Source organism: Corvus hawaiiensis, chromosome 9, assembly GCF_020740725.1.
Source record: "Corvus hawaiiensis isolate bCorHaw1 chromosome 9, bCorHaw1.pri.cur, whole genome shotgun sequence".
Classification (NCBI taxonomy): Eukaryota; Metazoa; Chordata; class Aves; order Passeriformes; family Corvidae; genus Corvus; species Corvus hawaiiensis.
Genome location: NC_063221.1, coordinates 1,975,726 through 2,003,508, shown reverse-complemented (window position 1 = coordinate 2,003,508; position 27,783 = coordinate 1,975,726). Strand labels below are relative to the sequence as shown.

Genomic DNA, 27,783 nt, shown 5'->3' with positions numbered 1-27,783 from the left:
CAGTTGTGCTGCTGGGATGTAGACCTACATGAACCTGTGATATGACCCCACATTTTCTTCAAAGAAGGCCTTACAGAGCCAAATCCAGGTGCTCATCAAGGAGAATAGTCCCCTTGAGATTTTAGTTGGTTAATTCAGCATTCATAGTACTTGGCTGAAAATTTTAACACATCCCTGGTTCGAATGCAGTGTGCATAAGGTGTTTAAGTGTGTGTGTCTGTGTAAGGCATGCCCAGCCCTAGCTCCATTATTAACCTTATTTTTGTGTATTTTTCCAAACAGATGCCAGAGGAGCAGGCATTCTGTGTATTTGTGAAAATAATGTATGACTATGGCTTGAGGGACCTCTACAGAAATAACTTTGAAGATCTCCATTGCAAATTTTTCCAGCTGGAGAAGTTAATGCAGGTGGGGCCAGAGTAACAACTTCTCCTTCAATTTATTTCGTAAATGGAAATACTGGCATGAAGAAGAGATTAATGCTTTGCTTCCAAAAGCTATTGGATAATAAAACCCCTCTCCTTTTAGAAGTGGGGTAAAGCAAAGCAGGGAAGTTGAATAGCTGAATTCAAACATCCTGAGTCAGATTTGTTTCTAGTTTCTTTTGTCTTTGATATACCACTCTTGCTGCTAATGTTTGTATCCAAGCAGAGCAGGTATTTGATTCCCCCCCCGTTTGCTTGCTCTCTGTCTTTCTGTTTCTGATGTTGTTTAGAGAGAATGTCTCTGTGCTGTTGAGACCAGTGTATCCTTCAGACTACCTCCATCAGTGTCCTACTTTCCATGAATTATGTTGATGTTAAGAGGTCAGGCGAATCAGGACATCCTGATGCTTATGAAATACCAATCAAGTGTGGATCATTGGGCAGGTTTTACTGTCTCTTCCAAACCTCTGCTCTTTTTTCAGGTGGAATTATTTCATCGAGCAGTTTGGCAGAGCTGAACGGCTGCAAATTTTATACATTGTTGTTCTGACTAATAAGGAGTTACTGACAGTTCATTAAGGCCTGCCCTTCTGCTGGCACAGGGAAAAGCTGGTTGCTGAAGTCAGTTCTCACAGATGACCATAGGTATCTGTGTGGGATGTACTGAAACCAAACAAACCAGACTGTTGTTAATTTAGTGGTATTTTTTCAGATGTCAAGTTGTGCATATTTCATACTCGGTGGAGTAGAATTGCTTGCTAGTTAATGTGATACTTCAGCATATGGTCTTCTCAGTATTTACATGTGTTCCCAAAGAGTTTTGTTAACAAACAAACCAGATTTTATTAACAAATACACTCTTAACAAAGATACTTTATTAAATGACCATATCATCACTGTTCAGGAGGATTTTCAGTGCTTATTTTGTGTTGCTTGTATGTGCTCCTAGTTAGAGAAATGGTCTGATGGAGTTGTGTGCTCTGTTGCTTTCAAGCTCTGCGAGGTGATCTGGTTCCAGTAGCCGTTGTTTTTTGTGGCAGAAGCATTTCTAGCAAGACACAGCAAAGGAATAACTTAAAAATACACACCATGACAGAGATTTTACAACTGCTCTGCCTTTCGACTGTTGAAGATTTTGTAATTTCTCAGTCTAATCTCAGTATGTTCTTGGATACTGTGATAGAATCCACTGTGGATATCTTACTAAAAACTGTAACCATGGGCACTGAAATTTATCAAGAAACATTTTCATTGCTTGAAAGAAGCCAGGCTTTCACTTTGTTGTGTTTTTTGGTATTTAGCAGCCCTGGTCCTTACTGGAAATATGGATGGAGAACTCAGATTAATGAGTAATACTGAAACATTTATATTTTCTCTTTATTCCAGGAGCAGTTACCAGACTTGCACAGCCATTTCTCAGACCTCAATTTGGAAGCTCATATGTATGCATCCCAGTGGTTCCTCACTCTTTTTACTGCCAAGTTTCCACTCTGCATGGTCTTCCACATCATTGACTTACTACTTTGTGAGGTAAAAAAAGTATTAAATCAGAAAGCCCTTCCTCCACTCCATCAGTGTTTCTTCTTGCTGAAGTCCTTTACTGCTTAATTGTAAAATGGGTGTAACTAAGTTCTGTAGAAACCATGGTTATATTGAAGAGAAGATGTTCAGTGAAGCACTGGTTTGGTTTTCAAATTGGAGCTGTGGATTGCCTCGTTTTTTCCTGAGGGGTCTCATTAAGACTATCGGATGCACGTCTGTTTTTCATTTAATTTGTTGAATGATTATTCAAAGTTAGGAATTGTAATTTCTTGAAGACACCTAGCAAGGAAAGCTCTCCAGATGGCCTGATTCAGAGTACCCACAGACAGAAATGGTGGCATTGACTAAAGATGTTGCTTTGGTGGCCTGATATTAAACAAAGAGTGAGAAGGGCCAAACACACAACTGAATGAAACTCCTTCCTTTTGTTTTTTCCCTGCTATTCCAACTACTGCTCCAGGTACAAAACGCTGTGTGTGTGTACTGTAGATATATCTACACTTCCTCTGAAAAGCCAGTCAGAATAGGTTGATAATCTAGAATATTTATTTTGGTAAAATACCAGTCCTTCCTTTGGTAAGTGGGAAGTCAGAGCATCTGTGGCATTGCACCTGCTTTTAAACGTGTCACTGATTTCCTCTCCAATTTCAGGGGGTCACAAACATGAAAAGAAAGAGATAGATAAAATATTTAATAATTTTAAATGGTGAAGGCTTCATGAAACGCTGTTGACTCTAGTTCATTTTGTTCATTTTTATTGTGAAGTATTTTCTCTGAGAATCTTCAGGCTTGCTGCACGTGCTTTGGTAGGATTCAGTCCTGGTCAGACTATTTCTTATTCTGCATATTGGTGCTCATTTATCAAAACAAGGCAAGGTAATATTGGCAGTGTTTATCTCAGCGTGTCTGAAGCAATTACAGTGGGAAAGAAAGTGAAATCCAAGGAGAATCCAAGGTGAAATCCAAGGAGAAAGTGAGCGAGTGTAGCATTAGAACATGCTAGGGAAAGGGAAACTTGTTAGTGTTTGTGGAGGGTAATCACACACAGCTAAAGGAGCCTCTTTTACTACAGGTAAAAATAAACCAGAAGGAGTGAGAAAATGTATTTCAAGTGAAAAGATACCCACAGGCATCTTGAGAAACACTGGGGCAGTGTGGAGACAACGTCCTGAGGCACCAGTGTAGGCTATCAGAAAAGTGCTCCTAAGATTCAACCACTCACAAGTAACAGGCAGTTCTGGGAATTTGTGGGAAGGGCATAGATTAAAGTCATATGAAAATGAAAATTGTAGACAGCAAGTCAGTTCTGAAGGTGTGTGGCCAAAGGCAGAACCTGGAAGAAGCCGTTCCTTGACAGAGGACTGAAGCTGTGTGTCCAGTCAGCCTCTGGAAGGAGTTACGGGGGAAATCAAAACATCATTTTTTCTGCATTAAATTGTTCCTTACTTTATCTCTGAACAACCAGCCTGCTGATAATTCTGGCAACTGGAAGGAGAAAAACCAGTGGCAGCTGCTAACACTGAAACATATTCTGCAGAAAAAATCCCCAGAAAAGCAAGAAGCCTTTGAAGTGAACTGTCTTAAGTTTTTAAAAACAAGCTTCCAGCCTTCTCCTTAATTTTTCATAGATACAGATGAATTTTAAATACCCTTCAGGTTTCTGACTTGTGCTTTCTCCACATCCCTGTCCTGTTTGTCATTACAAAATGTTCACATTCTATGCAACTCTTTCAGGGAAGAAAAAGTAAGGGGCAGAAAACCATTTAAAGCCATTGCTGAATGCATCCTGCCAGCTAACAATTTCAAGGGAGCCTCTCTGGTCCCCTTGAAAATATTTGAATTACAGGTGAACAATTTGTGTCTTGGAATAGCTGATCCTTAGAGGTCCCTTCCAACCCCAACCGTTCAGTGATTCCATGTCAAGCAAAAGTTTTTGTATTGGCTTGGGTTTTTCATCTTCGATTGTGGCTGGAAGAGTGAAATTGGTCCTTACAGATACTCAGCTTTCAATCCAGAGAGGAAAAATACCTGTTGGAAGTCCTGTAGTTTCACAGCTACCCAGGGAGGCACATTTCCTTCCCTTCCATGCAGAGTGGAACAGTGGCACAAGCTGGGGGTGGAGCTCCTGGGCAGAAGCAGAGCTATGAACAAGGAGCTAAAAGTTATGATGGGAATTAAGTTTTATGGAGGAATTTTTAGAATCCCATCAAAGTGAGTGTCACTACAGTCAAGGTCTTCTCATCATTCTCACATGAAATACTGCTCCAGAGCAGTTTTATGTAAACTCCCACAGTTTTGGGATTTGCCGTGGCTTCTGTGTGACTGAGTTATTTCATTCTGTTGTCTTCTTAGCATCTTTATTTTTTGCTTATTTTTTAAGTTGTCACCAGGCTATTGAAGATGTAATCAAACCCTCCAAAATACTTAAATTTCAGTGGTCTAAGAATATTGCCTGAGTAGTGCTGAGGCAGAATCTGTCACCCATCCTCACGTAGAAAAGAAATATTTTGGAATCCTTTGTCTTCCCTGTGACAGAAGCTTGAAGAGAATTTTGGCCTTCCAGGCAGGTACACCACCCCAGTGCTGTGGTACATACTGTAAGGCGCAGCTGCTTGTAATAAAAACACAACCCTATTGATCCAGGTGGAAGTTTTAATGTGATTACAGCAAACTGTGTGAGTTGGATCCTGGAGATCTTTCCACAAGGTTCCTTTTAGCTGCCTGTTGCAGCTGTTTCATTTGTCTTTTCCCCTTTGCTATTTCTGTTTGCATTGAGGAACATTTTTGTTGATGAAACGCAGAGTTGTATTTGGACTTGTCAGTCTTATCTATCAATATGACATGATGTTATTGAACACTTTGCAAGCCTGCTCTGTTTTGCTGTCTCTTTTTGTTCTATTTTAAATTATTTATTTAAAGTCATGCTCAGAAATAGCAATTCATCTAGGTAAAGCTCTTGTCACTCAGAGCTGTCCCCAGTGCAACAGCTGCACCTCGGCTGTGCTACAGAATATCAAACAGTTGACATTTCACTTCATTTTGCATTCTAAAATATTCCATTTTAAATTAAAATATTTGTTTTAAAAACACTAAATAAATGACCTTCAGTAGGCATTTAGAAGAGGAAAAACAACCCAAACCAGTTGGCAGATAGTCTGAAGGGTTTTTACAATTGTCATGAAAAGAAAATTCTTTACCCTTTCATGATCTGTACAGTGCTGCCAGAACTAAAGGAGGTGCAGAGCTCAAGCTGTCATTCCATTACTAGCTGAGAATTTTGAAACACTATGGGGAACCTCCATTTTAAGTTAACCTGGCTATTTTTTGTGCAATTTTGGGGGACATAAAATAGTTAAGGATGGTACTTCTGTCCTTCCAGGGAATATGCAAAAACCTCTCCTGCACGCTGCCCTTTCTGGGCTGGCACAGACCATTGTTTATTTTAGTGCCATAATACATCCTTTGACTATGTAATTTGACTACTAAGCTAACAGTTTGGCTACTAAGCTGCCATTCTGTGATCATGGCTGGATATAAAGGGATGCATATGATTATCAGTTTTGAGTATGAAATTATTTAATGTTTTCTGATGTAGCTGATAGCAAAGAAGGGAAGGTGCTTTTCACAGGACCACACAGCACAGTGAAAGAAGGGGGAATTGAAAGCTGGGATACCATCACTCCTTGGCCTTTATATATCAACTGTTGCTTTCAGGATATTATGTAAATATTTTTTATAATAGATTTTGAGAAACTGTTTGTTATCATGAAGGCTGATAGGTGACTTTAACAATCTTTTAAAATGTGAACAAGGTGGTGCTGGTAAGTGAACACTTACTCATAGTTAAAATGTGGCAGCACACTGTGGAGATACGGCTATTGGGAGCACTCCTTCCTGATGAAACACTGAAAATCATAGCAGAATTACAAGTATTGACGCTGAAGAGTTGATTTCTGTCTTGTGTGTGTCTTGCTGAGGATGGATGTGCCAGGAAACGCCGTATGGTACCGCTCAGGGCTGGCCAGCACGGTGCTGGTGCTGACTGAGGAGGAGGGACCGTAATAGCTTGCTATTTTTTATCTGTCACTGTCAGATACTTCTGTGATGCCTTCAACAGAGTTGAGAAAGAACAGATTAACATTTCAATTTATTAAACTTCCTCAGGAATTGAGTCAAGAACAAGCCCACTTCCTCGGTAAATCTGCGCTGAGATGAAATGTGAATTAAATAAAGGATTGTGCACAGTTGTTTATCTTTTGTAGACCTATAGGGAAAGAAAGATGGAACTTTTTGGAATTATTTGTTACTGCCGTGTTGTCAACATTTGTTAACCCTTCCAGTTATGAATATTTTAAGGAATCTTACAAAACAGCAGAATGGACTTGCTAGAAATAAAATCTCATACAGTAACAGCATATTAAAAGCTGGGCTTAAATTCTAAGTAGGCATCGATCTGTGCTGGAGCTGTCTGTGTTACCCTGGTACTATTTACCAAAGCAAAGTCAGTGTCATGCAAGGTCACTGGAAAAGGCCAGGAGGCCTGTGTTTGTTTTTCCTTTTAGGAATACAGGCAAATAGATTTTGGCATTTAGACTGTCTTTCCTTCTGCCCAATCCCTTTGCATCAGGCCTGCTGGAGAGCTGAGTCCTGCTGAAGTCCTTATCTGCTGTTTCATATAAAGAGACTGGAAAGGATTTCTTTCCCAGACTGCTATAATTAGCTTTTAATTAATTAAAGAAGAAGGAGAATAGGTTTTCTCAGACTCCAGATGGATGACTAGAATTTGAATGTGGATGTCCAGTGGTAATGCTGGTTTGCTGCATTCAAGCATCTGGTGACATGTCAGCCATCATCATCTTTTTTGTTGCAGAAGTGGGAGGTCTGCAATGGAGATAAGATCAGGTTTGCTAGACCTGGATGTTTGGTTTTTATGTAGTGAGATGAGTTATTTAAAACCACAGGAAAAGTAATTTTAGCCTAATTCATCTGATGACTAGAGCTGTAATCTACTGTGGGGGCTTCTCAGCACTAGAACAGAAATTAAAGTGAAAAGAAAGAAAGAAGGGTGTTGGATTTGATTGTGTGTTTGCTGCATGAGGAACTTCTTAAAGCTTTTGGATGTGTGTGCTTACAACATTCAGATTATAATGATAAACAGTTCTAAGTTCTTTTCAAAGTGAAGGTTGTTAGTAGTATAAGGTGGTTGCATATAAAATTCAATCAACAGCAGAAATACTGGAGGTGTGTAATACCATGTTCTGTATTGCCTTGGGGACCAGGGACACAGAACGTTCTAACAGAATTTATAATAATTCAGGCGTGGCCTAAGGAGAAGAGTGTTTTGATAGAGAACATCTGAGAGGTTCTAGGAGAGCCACAGGGTTTAGCATAACCCTTTACTCAGGGTTGTCCAGCTGTTCCTGTGAGCATCCATAATTTATGTATCTTCCAGTTGTGGCTGCTGCTTGTTTATCCCCAAAATAACAAAGCCAATGATAAATGCTCAGCATGAGCAAAGGAAAAACAGTCTCACAACAATCTGCAATCCAAGATAACTTACGAGAACAGAAGGTACCTTTTGGGTGATGTTGATAAATTTTGTGGTCCTAAATGCTAAGGCTGCTTCTGTTTCAGAAAATGTTCCAAGCTCTAGGTGAAAAAGGTACCAAAGATGAGTGCCTGGTTTGAATGACCCAGTTTGGGCCTTAGAGGGGTGACACATCTAATTCCATGTTCACACTATGTCTCTGAATTACTTTCCCCGTTGCTCATGAAATATTTTAGCCACCTGCTAGTTGATGTTCACTTGGTTGTTTTTTCTAGGAATACAGTAAATTTCCATAATGCTTACTTTACACTAGTGCCATCTGCTGTATTGGAATAGCAGCATATCCTAAACAGTCCTGGCAGGCTTCAAAAACACTTTAGAAATAACTGAAGGAAAGTATCACAAATGGGAAAGTGATATTCCGCGAACAAATCCAGGAAGCTGAGCTAATTTGGGAAATGTTTTTAAAGAAGAGGGTATTGCAGTCTGCCCGTGCCAAAACCCTTTCCGTTGCTTTGTGCTCAGAATCTGAGGCTGTTACGAATTCTCTGAATATGTAAAATCAAAATGTGAACTTTGCATTTGACTCACTGTTGGAAAGGGAAGAGCATGTCAGGGCTCAGAGAGACGAGGGCCAGAGCTGTGTCGTGGCAGGGAAAGGGCGAGGATGGGGAATAAACACTGGGAAGAAGATCAGGCGGAGTGCAGGGGGGTAGATGCTGATTTAGGGTGGGCATGTGTTTTTCTTTGTGGTGTGTGAGCACAGGTAGAGGGGGAACAAGGCACAGCTCTCTGTCAAGAGATGTTCTGATCCACTCACCTCGTCTCCTCTCATGCGAACCGGGATCTGGAAGATTCCTTCTCCTCTGAGCACATCTAACAGCCATTCCCTGTTTCCATACCAGAGGACCCGTCTTACCTAAAGAGATACGAGGCCTTCTTTTTCTCTCCTTGTATGTGATAAGGCCCTTGGTGTCTAGTGTCGATTCAGGCCCCTTTCTTTGTCCCTGTATTAATCAGTTTTGGAAAAAGGGACAGAAATGTCTAAAACCACAGCAATTGAAAGCTCTGCAAACCAGAAAAGTAATGTTAGTGTAGTAATGTTAATGCTGCTAGCCCATAACCACTTGCTGGTGAATTAGGAATGTGCCACTGCAGAAATACCACATGCAAGGGAGCAGTCTGATACGTGGAAAAGACTTAAAATTCTGTGGCTGTATTTTTTATTCTTTGCAAACAGTCACAGAAGGTGGAGGGGAAAAAATGTTAATCTCACAGCAGCCTCTACCTTCGTTCAGTTATAGCAACGTCTCAGCAGCAAATGGCATTAAAACCACCCAAAACATGTAAATATTCATGCCTAAATCCCATTTATTTCTACTAAAAGCAAACAAAATTTCATCTGAAATCATACTAATACAGCTTCGTGGTTGCCTGGTATTCATTGTGTGCTGTTTCATGCTGCAAAATACAGAAAAGTGACACAAATCAATACAGAATCCCCTGGCGGGGTTTTTGCCATCTCCCTGGCACCTGCCTCTCTCATAATTCAATCAGCTGCTTTTAATTGGGTTTGTGTACTTTTCATGGAATCATAGGATCAGGGAGGAGATTTCTGTGGTTTTGTCTTTGCTGTGTTGTAGCATTTCCTGGTGTGAGTTATTGTACAATGGATGTGGAGTCACTGGGGGAAGCCCAGGCTGAGAACTCGACTGTGCTCATACGTTAGCAGTCAGATCTCTTCATAATGTGTTTTTTGTTTGATGTTTTCCTTTAGTAAGAAAGCTGTATCTGTTGTTTACACAAGCCTGCTAATTTGTGTTGTGCCTTATTTGAACAAGAGTTTTAACCTTTTTTTCCTTTAGTCATCCTGTCATTGAACTAGAATAAATGCACGAGCTACACAAACTCTGCCTAAAAGATGTTAATTAACATGCATGCCCCTGCAGAGTGTTTTCCAAGGCTGCTCTGCTTACCAGGGGAAGTTTGAGCTTCAGACCGTATATTCATGTTGTCAACCAACCAAAGACATTTGTGACATTCCTCAAGTTTATTGTGTGTTCTCAACATATTAGAGTTGCCAAGTAATTGCTTTGCTGGAACCCATCCAAAACATAACTAGAATTTTAATTCTCCTTTAGAGTCTGTAACCCCAGTTACCCTCTGCAGCTCCTTTGAAAGACTGTGCAACTGAACACATAATTATGAGACACTTCGGAATTATGAAACAATGTCAAGTTAACTGCAGTTGAATAGCTCATCTCCCTTTAAAGAAAGGAAAATGCAGTTATTAGAAAGCTGGAAGAGGTTCATGTCATGATGGGCTTGAGACTTCTCAGCCATTGAGGAGGTGCTTAGCTGACTTTCATATCTGTCTTTTTAGCTGGTGCTGAACTTTAGACAGTATTTTATCAGTATCTTCCCTGTTTCCTTTTACATGTCCTGCATATGTAGGGGAAAAAACCACAGATAAGGACATGGATGAATTAAGTGTCCTTTTTTTAAAAAAAATAGATTCACTTCCATTTGTTGGTGAAGATGCTGCCAAGGGTATTGCTGTGTAACCAGAGGAAGGTCTGTCAGAGGATCTGGGTTGGAGAGGGAGAAATGCTAATATTGAATATAGCCTGTCTTCTCCTGAGGCTTCTATCGTTAAACAGAAGCTTTAAAACAGGAGAGAAATTCCAAAGTCATCCCCAGTGCAAATGTTGTCCAGATCTGGAGGACTAAATTGTTTGGCCTCACTCAGCTCTGTGCTTGGCTCTTGAATTTTGCTCGTAGCAAGTGTTGGTTTGCTGCCCCTTGACTTCCTTTTTTCCAGCCTCTGGGCAGATTTGGTGGGTCAGATGAATAAATCTGCCTCCTCCCTTCAGCAGGAAGCCACAGGCACCCTTTCTGTCACAGAGATCTCACTGAATGCAAACTGGGTCCCATAGAATCACATCTTTACCAGCCTCAGTTTGTTCTTTGTTCCCAGCCTTCTTTTCAGGCCTTTTCAAAAGCCGTCTTGTTTCAGAGTGCAGAGGGACTCAAAGGGAGGACTCCTCAAAGAGGCTTCTATCTGCAGAAGGAGTCTTGGCTTCAGAAGGAGTTAAGGAACTGAGAAAACCTCTCACTAGACCAGAGTTAACATCATAAGATTTCCATTTACTTGCAGCCAGTCTTAATTTCAGTGCACGTGTATACTTTCATTTTTACAGTCTCATGAGAGAGAGTTTCACTGGTCTGCCTGTGAGAACATTGCCTCCAGTCATGGCTGGAAATTACAGGTTTTTGACACACAGTCCAAAGAAGCCAATGTTTCCATGAAGCACAATCTTAATGAATTAAATGGGGACTTCCTGGATGGTGAGTGTTCACCCCAGTACCAGTAGGTATGAAGGGCTCTTCTGCTAAATGATGCTCTTTCCTCTGGAGTGAGTGCTCCTGGAAAGCAGAGTGTGCCTATAAAGCAGAGGATGGTCAGGGTGGCAGCAGGAGCTGGAAGGAGGCTGTGATATGGCACAGATTCCAGCATTCTCCCTTTGCTGACCCTTACCTTACCATATTCATTTCTTTGAGTTGGGCTTGTTCCTTCTCCAAAACTCTTGAGTTTCATGAGCTCTCTTAACCTTCTCTAGGCCTCTACACAAGCTTAAGAGGGTCCTTAAATAACACCTGATTCTGTGATGTGACATGATGATGAGCCCCTCACCATTCCTGTGCTCTTGCAAGTTCTCGTTTATAAGTGTGTAATTTTACCCTTAACTGTTCTGTATTTAAAAAGGTGTTAAGGTAATTATGAACAACTTTCATACATGCAAATCTTTTAAACCTCAAGATGAGATCTGCATGATATTATAGTGTCTTGGTTTAAAAGAGGTAGTGACCATTCTGGACACAAAACAGAAACAAAAAACCAAATGGATATGGGATAAAAACCATACCCAAGACATACAGCAGTTATTTCAAAATGCCTGGTTAAACAGATGACCTTTGGTTTTAAAAAGTAATTATCAAAAGCTCGTTTCATATGGGCTCCCTTCTCTTTCCCCCTTGTCGATGATTTGTATGTACTTCCATATTTCCATTATAAAATTGCTGGAGGGATATTGCTACCTATAATTTATATGTCTGGTGCACTTTGGTATTTTCGGTCTTTCTTCTTAAATAGCTGAAGAAGTTTAAGCTGAAGCTTATAAATCACTGTGTGGTAAATTAAGTAGGGTTTTAAATAAGAGATTGTGGGAAAATGAGCTGAGCCTTCTTTTTCATAATCATTAAACTTGTCTGTGGAAGGACAGTGTTGCATGAATTAGGACAAATAACTCCAGCAGGCAGATCAGTGGTTATTGAATGTGTTGTTCAAACATGGGGTAGGATGTTTCGCTGCTTTGAACTCTACAGCATGCACCTCCAGTCCACTGAGCTCTTGGGGTGCATTGGCCCTCCCAGGCCTCCCTGGTCAGCACCAAACTGCAGCAATTGATGCCTCAGCTCTAAAACGCTGCTTCAATTCAGGACTTGCCCCTGCCTGGGAGGAAAGGGGAGAGTGAAGGTCTTTTTCTGTTGCTGAGAGTAGCAGAATGCTGCTCAGGACAGCTGGATAGGGAGGTTTGAAGTCCTTTCATGTTCTGACTTTAGGGTGCTTAAGCCTTGAACAAGCTACCTCAAATAACAGGAGCAGGTCTGTGAGCTGCCCATTGCCTGGTGGGGCTTAAAAAGGAGATGGGGATTCTCAAGGCAGGTGGAAACCTATTTCTGCTGCAATTGCTGTCCATGTGAAGAGTGATGGTATGAAAGGAGTACCAGGAGAGAGTTTGATTCATCTGAATTCAGGAACAGCGTTTGTTTCAGGCAGACAGAAAAAAAAAATATTTAGAAAATAAATGAGAACTGGTGTACACATTTCTTTTTGGTTGTGCCAGAAAATACACAGGACATTAATTCCTCAGTAGTCCAGCTATGAGAAGTAGTACTCTTCCTCATAACAAAATCTGATCAGTTTGCTAAGAATAAAATGCAGTGTTTGTGATGGCTTGCAGATACTCCTCTCTCATTTATAGCTCGTATGTTCAGGTCAGTCCTCTCTGCTAGACAGTAGAAGTTGTGAATGGCATGGCTGTGTGCAATTAACTGTGGACTTCAGATTAATATTTAAAATAAGCCTGAAAGTACTGTGAACTTATTTTACTGCTGCTGGAGTTATCTGTAATACTGCTGGCATTATCAGTGTCATGAAGGAAAGTCACAACCAGACTTCTTTTTTTCTAAATTCTTCTAAATTTAAAAGAAGTACATAAAGCCAAATAACTTGAAGTAATTGTTTTCCCGTTCGGAAGAAGGGTTTCTAGTGATGAAGCAAGATTCAGTCCTGCTGCAATTGTGACCTCTAGTGGGAAAAACCGGTTTGTTATCGCAATGATAATGCACTGAACTGCAAAGTAATTCAGTGTTGCAATATTCATTATGTCTGATGTTGCAGCATTTCCAGCGCTCATTAATGGTACAATCCCTTCAAGGCACCATACTATAGATGTAAAAAATACAGTTTATTCCCAAGAAAGCTTCTGTAAAGTCTCAGCACATTTTTATAAAAGCTAGTTTTTATAGAAACACAGTCTCAGGCTTTCAGGAAGAGGATTGGAAAAACACTCAACTGAGGAAGCAGAAATTGCTTGGAGAACGTTGCCTTGTCAAAAGTCTTGCTGTTATCCCACAACAATATAATATAATTGCAGCATTACTTGTGTGCAAATCTGTTGAGGTATTTCTAGATACCAGCTCTGGGAGCCATTGTAAGGAAAGATTTATCATGCCATTAAAGAAGGCAAGAGGATTTGGAAATCCAAGGAAAACAGTCTGAACACCAAGTACATGGTACAGCAAATGAAAACTGGATGTAGTATTTTTCATATTTGGATGAAGACAAAGCTATTTATAATCTTAAATTATCAACATATGTAGGCTGCAGACTTTCTTTAATCTTCAAATAAATGTGTATCGTCCTTTGACTTCTCACTGAATGCATTTCTCTACATTGGTATTTCCAGCTTTTGCAAACCAGCAAGCAGCCTCTGGATACAGCTAGCAGCTTGTTTAGCTTTGAAATAGTTTTGACTTTTGACTAAATGCAGTAAAAGAAGGTGCCTTGTGTACTTGTGGGGTTGTCTTTGTTACATTTGGGGCTTATTTCACAGTTTGAGTATGAAAGATTGTGCATGATAAATCATAGCTAAACTTGCTTACTTGACCAAAATCCTATCACCTGGACTATTTATTACATTTTGTTGATGCCCTGCTCATGGCAATATCCTGCACTGTTTGTGAAAGCCAGCATTGACAAGCACTGAAACAACAGCAGGGACAGACAGCGTGTCACATCCATAGCACCTGACTCACTGGAGGCTCCCAAAGCCCCAAGGAGCCATCATCTCCCCCAGCATGGAAGTTTGGAAATGTGCCCCAAGGCTTTAATGAGCACCTGGGAAGTGTGGCAGGAAAAGGGAAGCATTCCCTAGGGACTTACAGCATTGGATTTCGATGCCACAAATGATAAGTATGAAAAGAGGTTCATATGCTGGGACTGATTGAAGTCTCTTCCCTCTTATTTTCAGGGTATGAACATAATCTTCCATGTGGCTTTGGCTCTTTTAAAGGTAAGTTATTTTTTTTTAATTTATTTTGTTTTATTAAACTAAAACATAGACGTACTCTTTATCTTAATGTATCATGTCTAAAGGACTAATAGTGGGATATGATTATAAAATAGTTATAAATTATTGGGATATATTATAAAATAATAGTTCCAATAATAGTGGGACTTCTGTAGTAGGGAATGAAGGAGACACATCCATTATGGTAGAGGTGTCTTCAAAATTGTACTCATGATAGATGTTTTTATTAAACTTAATTATATCATAAAGCCTGTGGAACAAGGGGTGCAGTCTGAAGATTTAAATGTCTCAGTTACTATTAAGAAAACAATTCAGATTCATTTCACAGCATACCAATTTTGTGTGTGGGTTCTTTTGTATAAAACGTGATTGGTATCAAATGGATTTGTGACATTGAGAGAGGAATAGAAATCTTCTCTAATACTGGAACTTCTGTCTCTGGCCTGGACTCAGCATTATCTGGACAACGAAACCTGGCCCTTTGGCTGCAGCAAGGTGAGCTCAAAGTTAACCTGCCCTGGCCTCCACCAGCTGGCTCTAGTTCAAATCCAGCCCTCGTGCAAGCACACAGTAAGGAATTTGAGATGACACCCCAAGTTCAGTGATATTCCCAGGAAATAACTTAGGCTGAAGCTCAGGGTAGAATAACCTGTCACTGCTAACACAACCACCCCAGAATGGGGATGCAGACTAGAACCACTGGACTGTTGCTGGTCTTCCAGTGGGATTTCCTTGTCGTTTTCCTAGAAAGAGCAAACACCTACCGATGGAGTTCTTCAGCAATGAGTAATTCTCAGAGATTCAGCTTCTATGGCACAAAATCCTATGGCAGCAGTGCTCCACACTGGGAATATACATCCATATGCTGCTGTGAACAGAGCCATTTGAAATTTCCAAACATGTATATTTTCACAGAATCATAAAATCTCCTGAGTTGGAAGGGGGGACCCAAAGCATCATCGAGTCCAACTTGAGGGCAGGTGACGTCAGTGAAGTGCTGTGGTGTAGGCAGGAGCTAGTGTCTGTCCTTATGGTGAGGAAATGTCCAGCATCACCTGTGCTTTACACAGCTCCTGTGGACAATGGGGTCGTGACTCTCTACTTGAGTGCATGTATTTAATGAAGACTCCTATAAACAGGAGATTGGTTTAATATCTGTTTCCAGGGAAGTGCTCCTACACAAATTGAAATTTGTAAACAGGAGGGAGGGAAGTGTGTGCTCTTTTCTTCCTGTTTCATGTTTTATTTGCAGCTGTGGGAGCTTGTTAATATTCCAGTTTTCAAGGCCAGTATGAATAATGGGAAATCTGTTAGGTTATGCCATGATAGTGAGGAAGGGAAAGGAAGCGCCCAGCCAACACCCAGCAGGTTGGCTGCCATCATAGCAGGAACAGCTTCTGGGAAGAGGCAGAGGTACCAACTTATGGATCTTTAAACTAAAGAAGAGATAAGAGGAAGAGTACTTGCACAGAGCTGAAGATGGCTGACCAGGTTTTCAGCAAAGGAGAACTTACAGTTCAATTTAGTTATGAAGGATGGCTTAGGGACCACCTGCTTTACATTTCCTGCTGCTGTCAGAGGGAAGGGTTGAACCAAGGTTAGCAGCAGAGCAACTGTTTAGAAAATACAACTTTGGAAAGAATTCATGGGTGTCATACAGCAAATAAGGATTTTCTTTCCTGTTGAATAATTAGCCCACAAGTGGTTCTTTTAACCACAAGTGTTCGGTCTTTTCATTTTATCATATACCCCATGACATGCTGCTTCTCCAGTTGAACATTTCTGTTTGGATATTCCAGAGGAGGAAAATTCAGTGAAGTAATTTGTCACTCTTATTTATAACGATTTTCTAAGTGTAAGAGTTGGGTTTAATTCTGCTTGTAGCAGTTACAGCAGTTCTTCTTGTGTGTGCATGCTGTAGCTGCCTGTTCTAGCAGTAACAGACACTAAATAAATGGTAAAGGAGGTGTTACCCTGAGAAAGTATTTCTGTAGTGCAGCCAAAAACAAGTACAAAGAAAATTGAGGTAAGAAAGATAAGATTCTAAGTCAGAAAGAGTCACCTGAGAGCACAGTTCCATCGTGGCATGGAGATGGAGCTGGTGCTTACATACAGTTGAATTAGCATTATAATTTGCTTTCAGCAAGAATTGCTCTTCTGTTAGGGAAGAAAACAGTTGAGAACTGAAGTATTTTTTTTCCTATTTATAAATGTGTTCATAATCTCTCCTAATCATTAGGAGCAAAGTGGTTTGGTGTACTGCTCTTTTCACGTTATGGAACCTGAGTATGCTGCAGAAAAACTGCCTTAAAAACTGTGTTTCAAACACAGTTTTTGTCTCTGATTTGTCTCTAATTCTGAAGTGAATGAAAACAACTCCTAAGGATTTGTTCTTCCTTAAAACAGAGCGATTATTCTCTCACCCACAACCTCTTGGATTATTTGAAATTTGGATAAGGGAATCCTTCATCAGTGGAATACTGGAGTCTTTATTGTGTAAATGCCGTTTTCCTTGCTTCTAGTGGAGTGTGTGCATCCAAATCCCTCATTAAATAGCAGTGGAAGAGAAGCTTTTATCTGGAGCTCTCTTGTACTCAGTGCTGTGTCTCACAGTTCCAGCTGCTGGTGCTCGCAGTGAATATTTGTTCGTTTGGAAATGACAGTGCCAATTCTGTGACCAGTTACCTGTGAAACCTTGGTGCAGCCATCCTCAGAAAATAAACATTTGAGACACGCAGGAATCCTTCCTCTTTCCTTCTCCCACATTCCGAGTGTGCTTGCAGCAATGAACAGCTAGAGGATTAAAGCTCTTTAGCTGTGAAAGCCATCGTTTGGGCATCAATCTGATTTCTTATCAAAGGGAAACAGGTTGTTTTTCTGTAGCATCCAAATGTGCTTCACAGCCTGCTCAGGGTCCCCAGCTGGTGGCACTGTTTTACACTGGGAGGCACTGGCTTGCATCACGTAGGGACTGCATCTGAATTACCCTTCAGGAACCTGAGCTGGGAGAAAATCTAATTCCTCACCTCTCATTTTCTGAGCAGTGGAAAATGTAGTGAAGCACTGGTGTGTGAGAAGAGCCCCGGTGTGGAAAAAGACAGCAAAAATCTGTGGTTTAAAACAACTCAACAAACAGCATTGATATTTTCATTTAAAAAAATCTCAGTTAAGACAATTGAGAATGACAGAGGAAAATCTACCATTCCAGCACCAGCATACTTCCTAATCCCTTGTGTCATCAACGAGTTTGTTTCTTTGTTGGAAATGAAAAGCATTAAAATCTTCACATATGCTAAGAAAAAGAAATAAATTCTAAGCTTTCTTTCCTATTTTAGTATTTCACAGAGTCATAGAATGTCCTGAGCTGGAAGGGACCCCCAAGAACCATCAATGTCCAACCCCTGGCCCTGCACAGAAACCCCAACAATCCCACCCTGTGCATCCCTGGGAGCGGTGTCCAAACACTCCTGGAGCTCTGGCAGCCTCGGGGCTGTGCCCATTCCCTGGGGAGCCTGGGCAGTGCCCAGCACCCTCTGGGGGAAGAACCTTTCCCTCATATCCAGCCTGACCCTCCCTTGGCCCAGCTCCAGCCCTTCCCTCGGGTCCTGTCCCTGGTCACCAGAGGGATTTCACTGGTTAATTCTTAAATCTTTTGTTTATGATCTTCAACTTGGCAAAACTAGCTAAAGGCACACTTTATTTCGGAAATAGCAAACTGAGGCAAGAATTAAAATACATGATTGTGTAGAATTCAGGCTCTGGATTCAATGCTCTTGTGGCTGCTAATTGCTGAAAAGGCAGGGAATAGCACATGGTCACTGGAAATGCAAGAGTGAACAAGAGGCTTTTAAAGTAGGTCCATGTCCAAACCTTTCTGTTTGAGGGTTCATCTACTCACAGAGCGTGTGATTCGTAACATTTAAGCTCAATATTTGCCTTACTGAGGTTTAATCTGTGTGACTGTTGCAAAATGTGTTGCTTAATGCTAGAGGAAAGCCCTAGTTATGATCAGGAGGGTTTATAATACTGAAAAGAAAATGGGGAGGAAATAGTGAGAAACATGTTTGTTACTGCTTGTGTTTTCCAGCCAGTGCTTTGTTATCTTACAGAGATTCACTTTGGTACCCATAATATCTTAAACCCATCACTTTTACACATCATCCCTTGAACTCAGGGCAATGTGAGCAGCATTTTCTGCGGGGCTTGGGAGTTCTGACACTCCTCCTCTCTGCATGTTATCAGGAGATAACTGAGGATTGCACAAACAGGACAGTTGTGTTTCTTGGTTATTTCTGCTGGCACCTTTCAGTCTCAAAGCTCTCTGTGTCAGTCAGGGTCCCAGACACCAGGGAGCAGTATCCCAATTACAATGGCAGGGATGGCAGATGTAGATTTTAAAAGACAATGTGTCAAAATTACCTTGGATAAGGAGGGTTATTTATTACCTTTATTTCATTCTGTATCTGGACTGAAAAGGACCTCCTGGGCTGAAGAACTGCTCCTCTGCTCTGTTGTGCCATTATGTGATGCAGCATCTATTTCAGAACCTGTGGCAGCAGCTTTCAGTGTTGCTGGTCGAAGGCCATTTCTCTTAGTCCTGACTAAATTTATTGCCGATCATTTTACCCTCAGCTACTCTTACATCAGCTTTGTCCTTCAGCTAAAACAGTCCCCTTCCAGCACCACTCACACTTGCCTTTATCACCTTGAAGTGTTTATAGATACTGTCATAGGTTAGCAAGCATAGTCCTGGAAGGGACGTCCTTGCTAAGGGGTGCTTACAGCTTCCTCTGGGACCTGGCAGAATCTATCAGCAGCCAGTTTGAATATGGACAATTCTCTGAGCCACTTAAAGTTGTGACCGCCTCTGTGATCCACACTTAAGAATAGGCAAACTCCCCCCCAAGCTCTCTCTCGTTTCCGGCGCTGGGACAGGTGGCTGCAGGCCCCGTGTGGGGGCCAGCGGGCCCGGCCAGGCCCTGCTTGGGCCAGGTCAGGCCGGGCCACGGCCATCCTGGAGCCATGGGCCTGTTCCAGCCGTGGAACCCCCCCCCACTGCCTTGCCGTGGGCAGCCGGAGCGGCTCGGCTCTCCCCCCTCTCCACTTCGATAAGCCACATTCCAGCTGCAAGGCTGGGGTGAGATTAACCCTTTTATTGCTGTGAAGAGCTGAAAACCTGAGGGAAGAGAAAGAGGAGATGCTTAAAGCTGAAATTCTGTTGTGAAGCTATGATATATCAGAGTATCCCGTTGTAATTCCATGAAGATCTGGGGGGTGGAGTGTTCAACTCGTGAGCAAAAGCACCTGCGCTGAGATCGGCAGATGCTGCCGCAGCTGTAATTTCATGAGAAGTTTGGACAGGGAGAGATGGACCAGATGAGGACTTTTGCTCCAAATGGGAAAGGAGAAAACCTCAGTCCCTAGAGATGAACCAGATGAAGACTTTTGGTCCAAATGGGAAAGGAGAAAACCTCAGTTCCTAGAGAGGCTCCCAGAGATAGTCCTAACGATGAAGATGATGAAGACCCTTTTGCTCCCAGGGAAGGAGAAGGGCCTCTGTTTTTGTTTCTGAACGGCTCAACCTTAAAATTGTACCCCAAAAATTTCAAGAGTGGACCCTCGAAAGCAGTTGCGGGAAAAGCTGCAAGTCGGGGGAAAGGACTCACATGCGAGCAGAGAGACTCCTCTTCCTAAATGGACTGAACAATATTTGGAAGTGGGCGGCTGTCTCGTTGTGATAATGTTTTCATAGCATGAGCAAGAAGAGACTTCTCTTTCTAAATGGACTGAACAAGGTTATTATGGCAGTGGTAAACAGACTGAACATCTTAAGGGTTGTCTTTTTACATTGTCAGCGGGAGAAGGGAGGAAGGTGGGGGGAGGAGGAGAGCTCTGAAGGTGGTATAATTTTTTTTTTTTCCTCTTTTAGGTCTGTTAATAAACTTTGTTATAGTCTTTCAAGTTTGGTGCCTGCTTTGCATTTCTCCTAATTCTTATCTCACAGAAGATAAACAGTAATGAGTATTTTGGACCAAACCACTACACTAAATTGGTGTTTCTGCCCGGTTACAAACCGAACCCACGACAGATACCATTCACATGGTTTATTAAATAACCCAGTGTTCTCAGTGTTCTTGAACTCGGAGCATCTTGGCCATTCTCTTCTGCGTCACCTCCCGAGGTGACTGGATCTCTGAGAGAGGCCACATCACGTTTTCTGTATTCCTGTTGTGTTTCCTTATTTCTAAAGAATCTGTTTGTTCTGATAACTCTGTGTTGTGCTCTTATGCTTGTATGAAATACTAGTCCTGACTGACCAGAAGGTTCCACAAATACTGTTTCCCCACCTTAGAAGGGAACTGTGTAAGAGCACAAATTTTCAATAAAATTGTGCTGTACTTCTGTATACATTTACATTTCAATTCTTAAGGAACACACAATCAATTGTAGATTTTCTTTTTTCACTCTTTCTTCCTTGGGCAGACATCTGACCTCACCCCTCTCAGATTTTGCCCCTCAGTTCTCTCCTGAATTACTGCTTGCACCAGAACTTTAAAATCAGATCTGAAATTTTATTCTGTGTTCAAGGCACAATTCAAAAATTTCTGCTGGTGAGAAGCAGAGCTAGTCAGAGCGGTCATCTGTTTTTGAGCACCTTAGATCCTGCTGATCCTGGAGAAGTTCTACCCATTCCCTCAGGGATGTGTGGCTGCCAGTGGAAACTGAAGTGACCAGTGTGACATCCCTTGGGATTGTGCCTCCCTTTATCATCTGCTTCTGAAATTATCACTTGCCTCAATCTAGCCTGGGGCATTAATGTTTCAAAAGTAGTGTTGTCTTTTAAGGAGATGAAGAAGGAAAATCCCGAAGGGTTCAAGTCATCACAGCAAGTAAGGAAATCAGTTTCATCTGTCCTTTGAAAGCAAGCAATAGAAGAAGCAGCTTAAGTTGAGCAATCAACTTCTTCCATATCTTACAGAAATTTTGTATAGTCTTACTGGCTAAACTTCTGAAGCCAGTGAAGATGCACCAGTGCTTGTTTTAGGTAAAACTCGTGTATTGCCAATGCAGATAATTAAAAATGTCAATTGTCTTTGAGTCAGGAATGAAATTGTGGCAATCACTGCAATTTTTTGAGAGGCATCAGATGAAAAGTGCACTAAGACTGTGGATAATGTGACTTAGGCCTTGTGTCAAAGAGTTAATATGGTTGGTTGGTTCTTGCTCTGTTCTTTCCTTGCATTTGCAATGGCTCAAGGAGCCTGAACTGATTTTTAAGTCAGCGCTGCTTTCAGCCAGTAGTTGATGAAGTGACAAGCAGGGCTCCTTTCCAGCCAGAGCTGGCTTTGGTTCTAGGTGAGCTGGTTTAGGCCACTCTGTAATTGCATTACATTTTCAAAAGGCTCTTCTCAAGAAAAAAGCAGAAATGTCCACATTAGAATCCAAGGCAAAAGAGATGTCGGGGGTTCTATACCCCCTTTTTTAAAGCTTCTTCATGTAGCTGGTCCCAGGGTAAGAGCTGAGGGAAGAGAGGAGGATCCTGGCTCTTTGGAGCTAGAGATCAGAACCATCTGTTCTCTTGTAAGGCCGCCTGCATTGAGCAGAGCACAAGAAATTCAGGCTTTCAGAGGCTCTCAGATAACTGGTTTTGTATTTCTAGTTCCTAAATAGATGATGTCCTTAAATTTTAAGTTTTGCTGGGCTGAATAATTCTTCCCCTAGACCCACTCACTCTATCCCAAAAACCTGTCCTGGGTGACTTGCTGGAGATGCTCTCTTTAGAAAGAGACATCTGTGCCTGAAAATGTCCAGAATCATCCAACTTCCAGACCACTGATTTTCCAGAATTAATATAACCAGTTTTCCATTTTTAAAACTCCACATTTATTTGTGTCTTGAAAATCCATCCTGTCCTGCTTAGTTACTCTCTTAGCCCATTTGATCTCCTCCTCACCCTTAAAATCAGTTCTATTCCTGTTAGGTGAATGCTCAGCACAAGTTTTGAATTTTGAGGGTGGAGACATGCTCTCTTTTCAAAAAGAAGACTGATAGCAGAGAAAATAACATGAAATTTGTTGACCTGAATTTCTTTAGCAGCACTGAACCCTGATGCAGATATTAATGACTCCTCCTGTTATATCATGTGTTGGTAATTTCTACATGTTGGAAAGTGAAGATGGTGTTTTTAGGGTTACATACAGTTCTGACTGAAACTGTGATGTTTATTATTATTTTTAATATCATTTAAATAGAGTGTGGATATCTCATGTACCTAGCAAATCTTAGCATTCTGTGGGAAAATATTTTCTCCAAGTATGTAATTGAAGTGAATGAAAACATCCAAATTGTCATTCCAGCCCAGACTTGTACTGGCCTGTCTACCCCAGTGTTTCACTGCCAGCAGCAGATACAGGGGAAAGACTTCTAAGAACAGGACATTAATACTCTTTTCTTTTGCCTCTGGCAATTTATGTCTTGAAAAAGAGAGAAGAAGAAGGAGAAAGAAGTGGTATCTCGTGTTTAATAATTCTGCACGGATTGTTACTGGGTGGCTTTTTTGGTTGGCTTTTTGAACACGTCAGTGAGTAGCCCCAGAGACTTTCCCAGTTCAATGATTATTTTGTTTGCTTTGGACCTGCCACCTGTGACTTTCACATAAGGTTCTGTGTCATCAGGCAGTTTGGACACATGGTATCTCGTGACTTTCTCCACACCACTCAGGACTTTCAAAGTCTACATATCCCTCATCAATTCCTATTTTCCAGGCTTAATAATCATAGTCTGGTTTTATCTCCTCCTTTGGAAGCTTCTGATTCTCTCTAAATACTTCTCCATCTCTCTTACCTCCTTTTTGAGATGGGGGGACCAGAGTAATGCATGATACTGGAGGGGAATCGCCCATGAAGTTCCACTGGAGAACAATGGCGTTCTCTGTTTAGACCTCTGTTCTCTTCCTGTTAATTCCTACCATCTGATGCATTTTGTTGGTCTCCACTGTGCACTGATCTGATGTTTTCATAGAACTCTCCACAGTGAGTCCCAAGCTTCGTTCCTGAGTAGCAACTGTCAGCTCACAGTCTATCCTTTATGTGGAAAATTGCTGCTGTTCTCCATGTGCATCCATTTAGATTCATCTGCATTGACTTTCCTTGGCTGTTCTCTTGCCCAGTCACTCAGTCTTTTATGACCCTTCTGCAGTTCTTTATTGTAACCCCTGGTTTTAAATCCCTGAATAATTTAGGAGCATCTGCAGACACTGTCATCTCATCCTTCACCCTCTTTCCAAGCCATTTAAGAACAGCCCAACCAGCATGGATCACTGCTGGAATCTGCCATGGAAATTAGTTGGTTTGCTGTGTTCTCTTTGCTAAATCCAGATTACACAGTTGTAATTAGCCCTGAAGAACAGAAAGGACAGAGTAATTTCTGATAAGAAGTGAAGTTCTTATGGTGGCCATGATGTCACTCATGGATTTTCAGAGCTGTTCTGGTGCTGGATGTCTTATCCTTTTACAGGAGCAGACTTGAAAGATAACTTTTTCTTTTTTATTCCTGTTTTAGTCTATTTAGCTTTTCATTGTCATTTTTGCCACTAAAATACAGTGATTTAATATTTTAAAGTACAGAGAGTTGTAATGGACTGCTCGTCAAGATCCTTGATATCTTGGTACAGAATATAGATAATTTCATGTCATATCCTGTATGGTTTTATTTACTTTGAGACTATTTTGGCATTAGTTTCTTCTGAGTTCAGGGAGCCTCAGCTGTGTAAGTCTGAGCAGCTCTGAACTGCATCAGAACCGTGTGAATGAACAGGCATTTCATGGATAGGAAGGCCAGAAACAGAATTTAACTGCTCTTAAAAGACCAGAGAGTCCATGACGTGGAAGTCAAAGCACCAGTAATACGTGTTTATCCTCAGACTCTATCTTAGTCACTGCCTCAGTTACTTAGTTACTACCTTTTGGGCCATCTTTAGTTTTTAGGCTCACTTCAGTCTGGCCTTTGTGAAGAATTTGGGACGGTAATCCAGTGGCATACACGAAGGGAAAAATCACAATTCCTGGTCAGACGTGGATAAAAATAAGGTGTAGTGTTCAGTGAGAATGTGGAAATAAATAAGAGTGGTAGGAAGCATAAAAATCTGAATGATGGTTCACTGTTACACTGTGTGAAAGGAGTTGCTGAAAAACATGGAACAGTTGATTTCAGCTGATAATTAAGGAGATTTTTTGGTCAAGCCTTGGAAATTTTTGTATTTGCGACCTCTTTTAAAAAAAAATCCAGGCCTGATGTAAAAACTATAATGATGGTAGTAGACTACATCTCTTGGGATGCTAATCCTGTAGTTAATTTTCCTCATTCCTAAAAATTTGCGCCTCATTTATAACCTCAACTCATCTGGTTTTAACCTCTAACTATTGGATCCTATTACAGATTTTTAGACTTAGAGACTTTATTTAATAATCAGTTAATTCCATTTTTCATAAGCCCAGACCTTACCCAAAATGAACCAAACCTGAATTTCTGTAAGGATCAGAGCTATTAGCTGATTAAAGTCTGACTTACACAATAGAGAATTAAAGGCTTTCTACACTGTTGGTGCTCTGAATTTTCCATCCTCTTGCCTGTTTTGCCCCCAAGTCACTGGTGACTCTGTGCCTGATCAGTTCTGTAACTTCCTTCCCAACACCCACAGCTGTAGTGCTCTTATTTCGTCCTTTTTAATGTTTTAAGCAAAGTTTTCATTCACATCTAGAAGCAGAACCCGATGTTTCTAGGATATCACGCTTACCAGCATGAGTCTAAAATAGAATTCAGGAATAGGCAAAGCTGCTTCCTTTCCTTTACACCCTTTCCCTACAAACACGTGGTCTGGGGCTGTAACCTGTGGTGGGTTGGGTGCTGGGGTGTTCCCTGTGGGCAGGGTCACAGGCACAACAATAAACCCCAATCTCTGGAGCTGCGTGCGGATGGAGCTTGGAAAGAATGGGAGCGTTCCCATCACAGCCTTGGCTACAGTCTTAAACTGGAATGAAATGTGTGTTGGTTGTGGGTTCTTTGTCCTGAAGAGGCTCATGGATGGCTTCTGTCCACAAGGCCCTCAGCGAGTACCTGAACCTCAGCCTGGCAGAATTGCAGTAGCCTTTGCAGATTTCCATCTGCAAAATGATGGTTTGCAGCCTGAGGGGATTAAATCAGCTTTCAGAGCACCGTCTATGCTAAACAGCCTCTTCACTACTGCACATTTGGGGGGGTTTAGTTGAGTCAATCCTGTGTCGTCATCCTCAAGGCCTCACTTGGCACCTTGTGTTGCCTTTGACCTCTGACTCCTGCTTTAACGCTTTTCCCAACTCCTTCACGTGTCACCTCAAGCCAACAATATGTGGATGATTTTCATATTTTAGCTACTCACTAACATGTTTATTTTAAATCATTGACCCCATCCTATGGATATTTACTTTGTATTAGTATTTTAAGTAAATACGGGTTTTTGTGATATGTTAGACAAATGATTTTTAGAGTTTAAATATACATTTACAGAAGTGTTTGCCATTAATGTGGTTTAGATTTTTAGAGCTACTCACAATGTTTTAAATTACAAACTTTATGTTGGAAAGGTGGAATATTTCTGTCCATTCCGATTGGAAATGGGTGTTGTTCTGTTACATACCCCATTCTATAATGAGGCAAATCAAAAACGAAGAGCATAAAGACGTGCTTTCTAAAATCCAGACCTGTGACATGGAGCAGTACCTGCCTGGCTGCCTTTAGCAGATGGCAGAGGCACGTGGGCTGTTTCCTGCACAGGGTGACGGCCAGGCAATTCCAGGTGTGACATCATTGCATTTGCCTTACAAATATGCAGTAGTTTTCTAGAATCCATTCAAACGCATGTGCTGACATCATTCCCTCTCTGCCCATGGGCTCCGGATTTAGCAGTGCCTCCTGAGAGCACGGCGCTGGAAATGATGGTTTTTGAATGGCTTCATTTCCTGCAGCACAGGCGGGCTGTGGCTTGCCGGGCTCTCCGGAGCCGTGCGCTGCTGCTCGCCGCCTGCGCATCCCCATTGCCTGGCCCCTCTCCGGTCGCCATTGGCGAGGGGAGGGTGTCCTGCCCTACCTACACCGCGTCTTGTTTCATCATTCGGAAGCAGACTGAATGTACAAGTGATTGTATGGGCTGGGAGGCCGATCCCTCCCAGCTGCGGAGCGTACAAGGATGCAGCTGATGCGCTGTGGGCTGGGATTCAACAGCCCAAGCCCAGCAGAGAACTGATGGAGGGTAGCAGGGTGGGAGCCCGGCTGTCCACGCTCGCCATTGGTTTCTTATTACGGCATTCTCCCCCGAGAGGCTCCCGGTGCCCAGGCACCCCCTCCTCCTCCTCCTCTTTCTCCTCCTCCTGCTCCCAGCCCCCTCTTTCCCACCCCTTCGTGTCTGATGCTCAGCGAGCGGCAGCGCTGGTCACGGAGCAGGGATTGCAATGAGCTCATCCTTTTCTCTGTGCAGCCTCACCACTGCCCGGGCTCTGCTGCCCTTCCTGCCGCCGCACCCGGCTCCCGCACACCCCCGCGGGCACTGAGCCCCCACAGCTCGCCCTTGCTTTGCTCCCAGCCCAGCTTCCCTGTGCTCATTCTCTGCCATTTTCCTGCTTTTTATGTGCATTTTTAGATCCATGTTTTCTCTGGTTTGTTTTTCAAATCTCCTTCGGACTCTGTCTGAGCCAGCACGGTGGATCATATTTTTCCTCGATTCTTAGCAAAGATGCTTTTCTCCTCCTGAGAGGCTCAGGGGCGTTGCTGGAGCAGCCATCCGAACCCATTCCAGAGACTGGAGGCTGGCTCTCCTAATCTTGCACTTTCGGAAATTGCCGTTCACAAAGCCTGTTCTTCTCACTCTGGATACTTACTACTTACTGCTCATGGAAGAGGGGGTACCTTGCAAAAGCCCGGCTGCCAAGCTCACCCCACCTGCCAAGAAGTCCCAGGACATGCACGACGAGAGGAGCAAGCTGGTGAATGAATACGCGTGTCGGGTGCTGGAACTTCTGGGCATGGGGCATCGCCTCTTTGTGCCTCGGCTGCTTGCGGTGAGATCACCTTTTCATGAAATTAATTCCTTGGGAATTTGCCATTCTCCCTCCCAACCCTGCCTCTGCCCCCAGGAGGGATGAGAGGGCTCTTATTTTTTTCTTCTCAGCTTCTCATAATCCATCTCCTAAGCACCAAGTCCTGCTTTCTCATGTTAGCTCGGGGAGACTGGACACTAGTCCTGCTAATGGGGACCAGTGCCACTCCTTTACTAGCTTGAAGGATCCTCGACCTGGGCTGAATTATAAAAAAACATCTTCCCTAAATCCTTGAGTGCTTTTGTTCTCAGTCCTATAACGATTCCAGATAAGCAGTGTGCCCAGTCACCTTCTAGGTACTGACGCAAAGTGCATTAATGCTCAGCATTTCAGATTTTATACTTTGGACATCACAGGCTGGCTTTAAAGACTCATCAGAAATGAAGCTGTGTTGGTGCATTGTGGCTTTCGGCTGTTTGTGTGTTTGGTTTTGAAAAGGCAGTTGACAGTATGTAAAAAAGTTGAAAATACCTGTGTAGAAT

At 42.1% G+C, this 27,783-nt stretch overlaps 1 protein-coding gene across 8 annotated transcripts in view; it reads left to right on the top strand.

The window, feature by feature from the left end:
- RABGAP1L (RAB GTPase activating protein 1 like) overlaps positions 1 to 27,783 on the top strand; it is a 242,364-nt gene that overhangs the window by 144,331 nt on the left and 70,250 nt on the right. For 7 of the 8 annotated variants that reach the window (XM_048312811.1, XM_048312810.1, XM_048312805.1 and 4 more), the window contains 3 exons: positions 283 to 408; positions 1,812 to 1,955; positions 14,112 to 14,153. In XM_048312811.1, coding sequence (XP_048168768.1) covers positions 283 to 408; positions 1,812 to 1,955; positions 14,112 to 14,153 — 312 coding nt within the window. Of the gene's footprint in view, positions 1 to 282; positions 409 to 1,811; positions 1,956 to 14,111; positions 14,154 to 26,549; positions 27,263 to 27,783 lie in introns of those variants that run through there. The other variant, XM_048312814.1, reaches the window with a different exon arrangement.